The sequence below is a fragment of the Sorex araneus genome, chromosome 4, assembly GCF_027595985.1.
Source record: "Sorex araneus isolate mSorAra2 chromosome 4, mSorAra2.pri, whole genome shotgun sequence".
NCBI classification, from domain to species: domain Eukaryota; kingdom Metazoa; phylum Chordata; class Mammalia; order Eulipotyphla; family Soricidae; genus Sorex; species Sorex araneus.
Window position 1 is genome coordinate 176393670 of NC_073305.1, and position 12160 is coordinate 176405829.

Genomic DNA, 12160 nt, shown 5'->3' on the forward strand with positions numbered 1-12160 from the left:
TCTGCACTCTGGGATCACTTTTTACAGGATTGGTGAGACCATGAGGCAGAATCCTAGTTGGCTGAATGCATCCTGCCCACTGTACTCTCTCTTTTGGCCCAGTATCTTTCTATTAGGGGTGGAGTTGAGCTTCAGGCAGAGGTGCTCAAGGGGTATTCCTGGCCCTGTGCTAAGGAGTGATCTCTGGCAGTGCCGTTGGGATCGTATGTGTTGAGGATGAATGCAGGGTCAGCAGCATGCAAGGCAAGCATCTTACTTCCTGCACTGTATCTCCAGCTTGGACAGTAATTCTTAAATAATGCTAGATTCAATATTCTTGGGGAGAAAAAAACAACTTTTTTCTCCTCCGAAAAATAATAGGTGAACTTTACCTAACTTCTGGTAATATATTTCAACCCTCTATTTCTTGGTTTTAAGATATGAATTATGCCATTATAACTACCCTAGGAGCACGCACCATCACGATGATTTAATTTCTCCAACTTATTTTGTACCAAAACCAGGTTATGAGAGAAGGAAGTTCTGTAAATATGAGATGTTTCATATTTGGTTAAAGCAAAATAAAACTAAAACTGTCTTTCAGAAAATTTTCCAAAACTTGTCACTTAAAATTATTTTGCATATGTACACATTCAGATACCAGACTTCTCCTTTTAAACAAAGCACTATTTTTAAGTACTTTAAGTACCAAGAACTGACTAAATAGTATTCAGTTCATAATTTACTTTATAACAATTTTTTTCTAAATTACTGATTACAAAAGCTGGAATAAATTAACACTTTAAAAGAATTTCCCATAATTTAGAAACATTAAATAATGTAAACAGAGCATACATACATACATACACAGCTCTGTCACACTTGCATATTTTTTTTCTCAGTCTCAAAAAAACCTGGGTTTCAGACATTTTTGCAACTTCTTACTACAATTATTTTCTAGTGTGTTAAACATAAACTAAATCTCGATTTTTGATCTCCGAGCCTGCATGCCGGTCATCTTCATCTGAATGCTGTTCAGCGCCTTGTGAATTAATATATTCATATTCAATCGGCTTTGGATAATTATATGGATAGCCATTGTCATCAAAAAACCTCCGAAAGGTAAATTCATAAAAAGCATGTTCAGGGTGCTTTCCATTTTTATACCATCCGTTCAGAGTGTCATTTACATTTTCTTCTTCGTTATCGTCACTCCATAACTTATCTGGATCAACAGGATCAAAATTGGATGTATCTGTTGGATGTGTGATTTTCGGAATATAAGAAGCAGATTGTTGTCTCAGGTCACTAGAGAAATCAATTGTCTTAAAAAATGGGTGAGCTTTTATTTCATCAGCACCATTCTTGCCTAGACGGTCTTCGGGTCCTCGGCAAAGTTTAATAATAAGATCAGATGCTTCAGGACTCAGTTTAGCTTGTGATGGAATGTGAAGAGATGTTTGCCAGTTGATAACCTTTAAAGATTAAAAAAAAATCAGAAGTTAAATAAGGAAAATAAAGAATTCTTCCAAATTTTATACCAGATAGTTTTACTGAACTATTCATATTTTAAAAAATAAATTGTGGGGCTGGAGCAATAGCACAGTGGGTAAGGCGTTTGCCTTGCACGTGGCCGACCTGGGTTTGATTTTCAGCATCCATATGGTCCCCTGAGCACTGCCAGGGGTAATTCCTGAGTGCAAAGCCAGGAGTAAGCCCTGTGCATCGCCAGGTGTGACCCAAAAAGCAAAAAACAAACAAACAAACAAATAAATAAATAGCATAGTATTTCACCTCCTACCCCCTCAACTGGTGGGAAATGACCTTTCCTCTAGCCCCCTCTACTCCTACTACAGTCCAGCTGTTAGCTCCTGTTAAGCTTGCCTACTAGTGGTGCGATGCGACTTGAGCCCTGCAATGCCATGGAGGCTGCCAAGGCCATAGCTGGAAGTGCTCAGGGGACTCCAGGGGTCCACCTGGTAATGCTGTGGGAATCATGTGAAGCCAGGAATTGAACCTGGGTTCGAGCATATGACCACTGTACTATATCCTGGCCCTGTTATACTAAAATCAAACAATGTAAGAGCTTATCAGACACTGTAGAAGGAAGAAAAACAAACCCCTTCTAGTATCTGTTCACCTTAGGTCTTCTTCCCCCAGGTTAGACCACAGAAATGCTACAATTAACAATAAGCTCTAAGCTACTTTGAGGGAAATTTAAAAAAAAAAAAAAATCACAAAGCTTTTTGTTTTTCAGTACAAGAAATCAAATCCAAGGCATCACTACATGTGAGCTCTAGTGCTAAGCTACATCCTCAGTCCCAGCTTTGTTTTGTTTTGGGGCCACACCTGGTGGTGCTCAGGGCTTACTGCTGGCTCTGTATTCAAGAAATACTCCTGGTAGTCTAAGGGGATCATGAAAGATGCCAGGGATCAAACCAGGTTGGCTGCATGCAAGGCAAGCACCCTACCCACTCTTCTATCTCTCCGGCTCCTAATGATTCAAGTCTGCATACGTGAAATTACAGTAAGTCTAGTTACCCTTTAATAGCATAGTCACAATTTTTTCACTGACAAGAACTTTTTGGGGTGGGGTGGGGGTTCTGGCCACACCTGGCAGTGCTGGGGGCCCTTTCCTTGTCAGTCCTCAGATGCTCCTGCAGTGTGCTGGGGGACAATGAGGTGCTGGGAAATGAACCTGGAACTTGTGTGCATGATTGTGCTTCCAGCCTCTACCAGACCGTTTTCCCTCATCAAGGACCCCAAACAGTGGGGCTCTCAGGATGGTCTTCGCACACGCAGCAGCACAGGAGTTAAGCTTATGGCCTCACACCTCACCAGGCACAGGTTTTTGAACTCTTGGGCTCATGCTTGTGGGACAAGTGCTTATGCCACTGAGCCGTTTACTGGGCCCCTACAGTAGGATTTTGGTTTTTTGTTTTGTTTGGGTGCCACTGGCTCTGTGCTCAGAAATAACCCTTTGTGGTGCTTTGGGAAACCGTATGTGGTATCAGGAGATTTGAACCAGAATTGTAAGCACAGCACCCATGTTCAAGGCAAGTGTCTGCCCTCCTGTACTCTCTTATGTATCACCCTAACTTCTCGCCAATACTAAACTCACTTACATGGGAATTTTTACAAGTGCTTAAGACACTATGTCATTTCTAGACCCTATTCTACACTCAAGAATTTCAATGTATTACCCTTATTCACAACAACATCACTAAGTTCAGTTATCCCACGGGGTTTTTAGCAACTTCCCTGGGATTTTTTTTTTCTTTTGGGGGATGGGGTGGTAAAGTGCGGGGGCGTCTTAAGCAGTGCTCAGGAGGCTTGTGGACAATTCCTATGATATTCTCACAACCAGGCCATAACTGGCTATACCTCTAGGTATAGTCCTGGCCAAATGCCATGTGGTACCAGGGATCATCTCTGGGGCCTTGCAGAAAAGACAATAAAGTTAAGAAGGAACTGAGTGACAAAGAATCAACTGGAATAGAAAATCTTCAGAGTATATTAAAGGGCCAAGGAGAGAGTTCAAAGGGCTAGCATGCATGTTCTGTATGGAGGAGGCCCAGGTCAGACCTTCAGCATTGCTTGGTTCCTAGAAGCAGCCTCTGAGCATGCCAGGTGTGGAATAGAAAGTGTCGACGTTTTCTATGAGAGCGACATATGAGAACAGTGTATGAGTGAGTCAAGATGAGGGAAAGAGCAAAGTGGTTCTGGAACTTTGCATACACGAGGGCCTCGGTTCGATTCCTACCACCACCCCACATCACCAAGTGTGATCCCTGTGTCACACATGTATGATCTCCAACTGCAAGAGCATGTAACCCCAGCATCAGAATAAATGTGTCACTCAACCTCCATCTCTAACAACAGAAAATGTGATGACACAGGATGACCGGGAGTAGTTAATACGGGATATTTTAGTCAGTTCTTGCATACTTATAGGTTCGTTCTTGAAATCCACCAGTAAGATGTTCTAAGGAAAAGCCTGGTGAATAAAGGTCTACAGTTTAGGAACTCTTGGTGCAGATTCCATACCTTACCTTCATTTGTGTTTCTAGTGGTGTTTGTGCCAAGAAAGGAGGTTGTCCCACCAACATTTCAAAAAGAATTACACCAACACTCCACCAATCACATAACTGTGTGTAACCTAAAAGAACACAACATTATACATAAACATTTTTAATGCATTACACTCAAAATGTGTAAGTTGGGACTGGAGAAATAGCACAGTGGGTAAGGCGTTTGCCTTGCACGCGGCCGACCTAGGTTTGATTCCCAGCATCCCATATGGTCCTCTGAGCACTGCCAGGAGTAATCCCTGAGTGCAGAGCCAGGAGTAACCCCTGCGCATCGCCAGGTGTGACCCAAAAAGAGAAAAAAAATTATAAGTTACCAATTTTTCCGTAAAGTTAATTTTATTAGAAACCTGACTTAGGGGCCGGAGCGATAGCACAGCGGGTAGGGCGTTTGCCTTGCACGCGGCCGACCTGGGTTCGATCCCCGGCATCCCATATGGTCCCCCAAGCACTGCCAGGAGTAATTCCTGAGTGCAAAGCCAGGAGTAACCCCTGTGCATCGCTGGGTGTGACCCAAAAAGCAAAAAAAAAAAAAAAAAGAAACCTGACTTAAAAAGGCACATTGTAATTTATTTATTTATATATTTTTTAGTTCTGGGGTAATACCCAGCAGTGCTCAGGGGTATTTCTGGTTCTGCACATGGGAATTACTCCTGACAGTGCCTAGGGGACCATATTGGATACTGATGATCAAAATGGGTAGGGCTGTGTGTAAGGCAAGTGCCCTACCTACTATACCTGTCTCTAAACCCTCCACACCCCCGGCATATTCTAATTTAAATTCCAGCTGGTCTGAAGGGCCATCGAAATTATCTGGGAAACCAATGTTTTACCTGTCCGTAACAACACTTCAGGCGCAATATAATTGGGGGTTCCAACCAAGGAATGTGCCAGACATCGCTGGTGCTGGCGTGCAGCTCTCCTCTGCAGGGGCTTCAGTCTGTCTCCACACCGACAGTTAGAGGGGTCGCCCCACTCATTGCTGAAATCCATGCTATCCTGCCGTGGATGGTCACCTATATAACAAAGAAAGAAAACCACAATAACAAGGGGAAACCTCCAGTCTGTTTGATTTTTTTTTAACATTTTGTTTTGATACAGATGTGCCCAATCACTGGAGAGTCTGCAAGATACAGAAAGAATAGGCTTTACACCTAGAAAAAACTGTCAGTCATTTACTCAAAGTGACAATGAGTCATGAGCAGGCAGAATTCAGAATTTCTGGGTGGGAGGGAGCTCAATGGCTAAGCATGTGCCCTGCCAGTAAGAGACCCAGGTTGGATCCCTAGCCCCTGCCTGGGCCACCAAGCACCACCCAAACACCAAGGGGGTGGGGGTGGGGGTGTCTCTGAACTGCCAAGTGTGACCCAAACACTCTCCCTAAGCAAAATTCTTTTTGTTCTTCTTTGGGTCACTCCCGGCGATGTACAGGGGTTACTCCTGGCTCTGCGCTCAGGGGACCATATGGGATGCTGGGAATCGAACCCAGATCAGCTGCGTGCAAGGCAAATGCCCTACCCGCTGTGATATTGCTCCAGCCCCTCTAAGCAAAATTCTTAGACATTATCTTCTGACATGTCACACTGACAAAATGTGAAAAGGTACACTCAAAAGATATTCCTGATACTGCAAAATAAATCTAACATACTTTTCACTGCAAATCTAAATAAGTCACCCACATTTAAACACATTTAAGACCTGAACCAGGACTTCTGACCCTCATCCAGCGATAATACCATCTTATAATAAATTGCATTAATAAATCACATTAATATGTAACAGAAATTTTTATGATTTTACTCACCGCTTTGATAGTACTTAGAATCATGCGTCCATCTGAAGCCAGTGCAGAGCCCAAAGTCAGTCAATTTAATATGACCATCACGATCAATCAAAATGTTATCAGGCTTAATATCTCTATGAATAAAACCCATTTTATGGACACTTTCAACTGCACAGGTAAGCTCTGCTATGTAGAATCGTGCCAGATTTTCTGGAAAGATTCCCATTCTAATCAATAGGCTCATCATATCACCCCCAGGAATGTAATCCATTACAAAATATAAATTGTCCTTATCTTGAAATGAATAATAGAGACGGACTACCCATTCGTTGTCAGCTTCTGCCAGGATATCTCTCTCAGCTTTTACATGAGCAACTTGATTTCGAAGTAGGACATCTTTCTTTCGAAGAGTTTTTGTGGCATACAAAGCCTTGGTATCTACTTTTCTTGCTAGACATACTTCACCAAATGCACCTATTCCTAATGTCTTTATTTTCACAAACATAGACTTGTCCATTTTGGCTCTCTTAAGACGGATGTAATTAGATTCTTTTTGGCAAAGCATCTTTCTCATTTGATCCTGGGCATCTTGAGATAATCCAACCTAGACAAATAAACTATAGGTTAAATGAGGAAGCATTAACTAGACTGAATATTAAGAAATAGCTGGAAGAAATTCAGGCATGTATTTTAGGGTTAAATGCGTAATTTTTAATAAGTCATGTTAGAAATCTAGAATATATTTCAAAGAAAATTAATGATCAAAAATGCAGCTTAAGAGCTAGTTAACAGGATATACAAAGTGAGTATGTATGCAGATTCTGCTGTGGAAAGAAGCAACCTTTCTACTTTTCTCTAATGTACCCCCTAAAGAAAGTTCCCAATGTGCAACAACCAAACATCTGTTAACATGCATCCTCATCTATCTCTCATGCATAGTCACCCCAAAGTAAATTATTAAACCACTTTCAATATGTGCTTATCTGTGTGAAATGTCTAGGTCTCAGATGCATAGGCCTTCCTTCTCCCATTTTATCCTTTTGGAAAAAATTGAACCTCTTTTAGGGGCTGAACAGTACAGTGAGTCAAGCACACGGCTGACCAGGCATAAGGCCCAGGCTTGCATATGGCCCACCCAGGTTTGATCTCTAATACTACATATGGTCCTCCAAGCCCGCCAGGAGTGACTCCTGAGCACTGCCAAAAAAACCCCAAAATCAACAAAACAATTTTTTCCAACTTCATTTATTCTACAATGTTGATGTACTTTAAAAAAAAAAATAAAAGAGTATTTACTGTAACCTAACCACTCATTAAGAGCCATCCCTTTTCAGGCTTCCAGTAAGGAAGCTTGCCGCTTGGGGCTGGGGTGGGAGTGTAAGGGAAGGTGAAATACAACACTGGGGTAGCAAAGTGGTCACTCTGGAGGAGGAGAGTGCTGAAATGAGGTACAAAGTGCCTGCCATGTAGGCAGGGTTGACAGGGGAGGGAGCGCGGGCAGGGGGAAACCTGGGGACACTGGTGGATGGAAGTGGACACTGCTGTTGGGACATGATGTGCCTGAAACCCAATCATAAATAACTTTGTAATTCACAGTGATTCAACTTAAAAAAAAAAAAAGTTCCTTTTCTCTTTCTCAGGGTATTAGACTAAGGATAGAACTCAAGCCACTGCTGTGCAAAACAGGTTTTGTCCTGTCTTATTTAGGAAAGAGAACACGTGTGCCACAAAGGGAGCAGTTGAGATGCTATGACACATTTCAAGAATAGTCACTGTGACTTACAAAGATGCCAAAACACAGATGAAAAGGAAACCAACTTCTAAGTAGACGTGGAAAACCTAGATTTAGAAGGTGAAACAAGTTTTTTTGGCTAAGAACTAATTTAAGGGTTTAAACAGAAAAGTAATTTTACTTGAAAAGTCTAATTCTAGAAATGCAAGATTAAATAAAGAACAGCAACCTCATGCTTCTGTTAGGATACGCATTTGCATGCAAAATCGTTTAAGAAGAGTGACATGCCAGACTTAGTATAGAACCATTTCTCTTAAAATCTTACTTGCCTACACAGTAATGGAGACTACAGAAGTCAGCAAAGCTTCCAACACCATAAAAGTTTAAATCAGCTATTAGTGAAAGTGAAGAGGAAAAAGGAAAAATAAACTAAGGAAATACATACAGACAGACTTTAGTAAGAATTCCTAAGAGCTAAAATACAGATGTCATACATATTATTATATATTATCATAGCTGTTATCTCAGCTAACAAAATTCAATTTGTAGCATGAATAAGAATTCCAAAAGATCAAATTTAAAAAAACATTTTTAAGCAGTGACTCTCACGCTGAAGTGAGAGCATAATGGGGAGGGTGCCTATCTTGCATGTGGCCCAGGTTCAATCCCTAACACTCTGTATGGTCCCCTGAGCCTGCCAGGAATGATCCCTGAGCACAGAGCCAGGAATGAGCCCTAAGCACAACTGGGTGTGGTCCCAAAATACCAATAAAACAAAATTTAAAAAAAGAATGGCTCCCAAAAGTATTTCATAAAGTGTTAGCATAAAAAATAAGTTTATTGGAATTTGAAATAGATGTAACACTAGGAATCAAACCTCTGAAGAGTACATAGGATAAAATCGGGGCTAGAGAGAGCTCTTGGTTAGATCCAGGTTTGATCCCTAGTACCTCAAACTCCTGAGCCTGCCAGGAGTGATCCATGGCCACAAACTGTGGGTAGACTCTGAGCACTGCCCAGTGTGGCCCAAAAACCAATTGAAAGAAAAAAACAAAAACAATAATAACAGCATTGCTGGTGAATGTAGAATTACAGACTAACCAAACTAAGTTTTGACATATTATTTCCTTTTCACTAGTTTAACAAATTTCAGCACATTTTTTCCCAGCATATAATTAAAATGAAATTAGAAAGGGAGGTATCTTTTGATACTAGTATGTGGAAAAGTAAATGTTTCTTAAATATATCAAGAAATAGGACCCAAATATTTCTAGTTTATTTTAAATGTTATAAAATAATGCATAGAACCGAAAAAGTAATTTTTGACCCTACTTCCATAAAGGCATTATGTATAGCTAAGTGATACACATAAAGTGTCTTATTTATCATTACAGGAATTCCTGAAGAAATTTTGAAATGCTTAAATAAAAATGCAATAAATAAAAGTACTTCCAAGTTCACTGACCTTTAAAAAACTGAAACATAGTCTAAGAAAACTTTTAAACAAACATTCACTTTTTAAATATCTTAAACATCAAACAGATGAGCAAGCATACAAATAAGCATTTTAAAAAGTTTTACCCGCATCATTTCATTCTCTAGTTGTTTCTTACGATGGAGACGCTGCTGATGAGATTTGAGTACATTTTCTACATGTTGCTCCATAAAGAATTTAAATGCCTGAGGAGAGTAACTCTGAATTCGGGATTCCCTTCGCTCTTCGTCTTTCTTGTTTTTCCTAACAGTTATGGGTGAAGTTGTAATCTGCTTCTTTTCTTTATCCCCACTGTCGACATGTTCATAGCCCTTCTCACCCTCCTCTTCCTTGGGCAAGCTTGGCTGATCCTCTTTGCTGGACTTACTGACGGGCTCGTAGGGAGGGAAAGGCGGGTTCTGGTGTAGCAGGTGTTTGGGATAAGGCGGTGGTGGGCCCTGATAGCTTGGAGCTTCAGCAACAGGCGGCATCACGGTCACACTGGAAGTCGTGCTCTCAGAGAAAGGCCCGGGCTGCACGGCTTGAATGGGCTGTGGCATCCAGGAAGGGTGTGTGGGTGCCAGAGCAGTCTGTAGCTCCGGCTTTAATACGCGGATGCTTTTCACGGGCTGCTGAATGGGAGCAGGTGTGATAGCAGTGACTGTTGTCGCTGAAGGCTGAGAATTGGCAGCATGACTTGCTCTGCTTCCTAGAGGGTTATTGAAAGAATTTGACCTCACTGGTATATTGGGCTGCCACGGAGGAATTTCATGCCCACCGCTTGGGGAGGACTGGGCTGGAGCAGAAGACGACTGAGGCCAGGTGGTCTGCAGCCCAAGGACACTGATGTTATAAAGTTCCATGTTGTGACTATTTCTGTTTGGCGCCATCATAGACTGAGGAATATTCCCATTTGTATATGATGAAGGAGCAGTAGATCCCCCTGCCTGTAAAGCAGAAGAGCTTTGTCCATTACTTGAGGTCAGAGGGTATGGAGGGGGTGGCTGCCGACCTACAGTGCCAGCAGGAACAACGTTTTGATGCATCAGGAAGTCAGTCTGACTGCTACCGTTCTGAATTCCAGGTCTCCCGGGTGGGAAGCTAAATTTGTTTGAACTCTGCATGATGATTGGCTGCCGACCGACAGGCACAGAACTAATGCCCCTCTGGCCCTGGGTAGGGTTCATAGGGGACGTGTTCAGAGGTGGTGCAGAATAGCCCTCCTGCCAGGCTCCTGGCGGCACAGGCGAGATTCGGGGGATCACATAATCCATGTTCCCAGAATAGCGCTTGGTCTGAGAGTTCGGTTCCCAGGAAGGTGGAGGTGGCGTTGTGCCTCTCGGAGGGGGAGTCTGGCCTCTCGGAGGGGGAGGAGGAGTGACACTCCGGACTTGAGGAGGTGGTGGTGGGTTCACTCTCTGTCCGTTGCTGGGGTGAGCCTGAGCAAATGCTGCTATGCCAGATCCTGACAAAGGCCTTCCCACATCTGGCTGTGAGTTCGGGCTGTCAGAATGATAGGTTACGCTCTCTCCAAGTGGTGGGCCATGCCTCTGAGGAACTAAGGATTCTTTAGACCCTTTCCAGCTTTGTCTGCGGTTAACTGATTGTTGCACATTCCCTACGGTTATAAAACAAGAGAAAGAAAAATGTTCACTTCCATGCAACTAAATATAAACTGCTGAAAATTTGGGTATGTGGGTTTTGTGACTGAAATCTCCCAAGCTTTTTTGAGGTTGGGGTGGGCTACCTCCCCCCACCTCCCGGTACTTTTGGAAGACTCAGCAGTAACATCCACACCCCAAAAAGACCACCCAACTAAAAAGCAACTCCAGCCTTACCGTCCTGATAAAAATACCAAATTCCCTGAACAAACACCATGGCCTCTTAGCACCTGTACTGCAAACCATAATTCACAAAAGGAAAAGGAGAGAGAGAGAGCAAGAATGAAAATGTCTTCCGTAGAGGGAGGTGGGGGTGAGGAGATGGGGGTATTTGGGGATGGTGGGAGGGAAATAGGGGACATTGGTGGTGAAAAATATACACTGGTGGAGGGATCACTGTATGACTGAAACACAATTATGAATGGCTTTGTAATGGTCTATCTCATAGATATTCAATTAAAGTTTTTTTTTTTTAAAGTAATGTGGAGGGGCCGGAGCAATAGCACAGAGGGTAGGGCGTTTGCCTTGCACGCGGCCGACCCGGGTTCAATCCCCAGCATCCCATATGGTCCCCCAAGCACGCCAGGAGTAATTCCTGACTGCAAAGCCAGGAGTAACCCCTGAGCATCGCTGGGTGTGACCGAAAAAAAAAAAAAAGCAAAAATAAATAAATAAAACAAAAAATAAATAAAAGTAATGTGGAGAGGGGCTGGAGCAATAGCACAGCGGGTAGGGAGTTTGCCTTGCACTCGGCCGACCCGGGTTCGATTCCCAGCATCCCATATGGTCCCCTGAACACCGCCAGGGGTGGTTCCTGAGTGTAGAGCCAGGAGTAACCCCTGTGCATCGCCAGGTGTGACCCAAAAAAGAAAAAAAAAGTAATGTGGAGGGGCTGGAGTGATAATACAGAGATAGGGTGTTTGCCTTGCATGCAGCCGACCCGGGTTCAATTCCCAGCATCCCATATGCCCCCCCCCGCCCGAGCACCGCCAGAAGTAATTCCTGAGTGCAGAGCCAGGACTAACCCCTGTGCAAAAAAAAAAAGCAAAAAACCAAAAAAGTAATGTGGAGTTCATGCCCAATTCAATCAGCTTAATCAATAGTTGAATAAATAGCAGTACTCCTACATTAAAAAAAAAGTTATGGTGTGTATATACAATGGACTATTATGTAAGAAAAAGATGAAATTATGCAACCTGCTGCTATACGGATAGAACTAGAGGTATCATGCTGAAGGAAGTCAGCTGGGGGACAGGCAAAAACACATGATCTCATTCATAGGAGGGATATAAAGATGCATACTAAGGGGAAAACAAATACGCAAAGGCAAAGAACTGAAGAGCTGTACTGAGTTTCCCAGGTGTGTGTGTGGGGTGTGCATGGGGTGTGGCCTTTAGGACATTGGTAGAAGAATGGGCACTTTAGTGGCGGGTATGGTGTTAG

At 42.7% G+C, this 12160-nt stretch overlaps 1 protein-coding gene across 3 annotated transcripts in view; it reads right to left on the reverse strand.

Annotated features, from left to right (window-relative positions):
- Window positions 1-855: 855 nt before the first annotated feature.
- Window positions 856-12160, reverse strand: part of LATS1 (large tumor suppressor kinase 1) — a 38471-nt gene continuing 27166 nt past the window's right edge. For 2 of the 3 annotated variants that reach the window (XM_055135579.1, XM_055135581.1), the window contains exons 4-8: window positions 9164-10674; window positions 5872-6454; window positions 4901-5083; window positions 4032-4138; window positions 856-1454 (exon numbers count right to left, since the gene is read on the reverse strand). In XM_055135579.1, the coding sequence (XP_054991554.1) occupies window positions 945-1454; window positions 4032-4138; window positions 4901-5083; window positions 5872-6454; window positions 9164-10674 (2894 nt within the window). In that variant the 3' untranslated portion in view covers window positions 856-944. Of the gene's footprint in view, window positions 1455-4031; window positions 4139-4900; window positions 5084-5871; window positions 6455-7923; window positions 7975-9163; window positions 10675-12160 lie in introns of those variants that run through there. The other variant, XM_055135582.1, reaches the window with a different exon arrangement.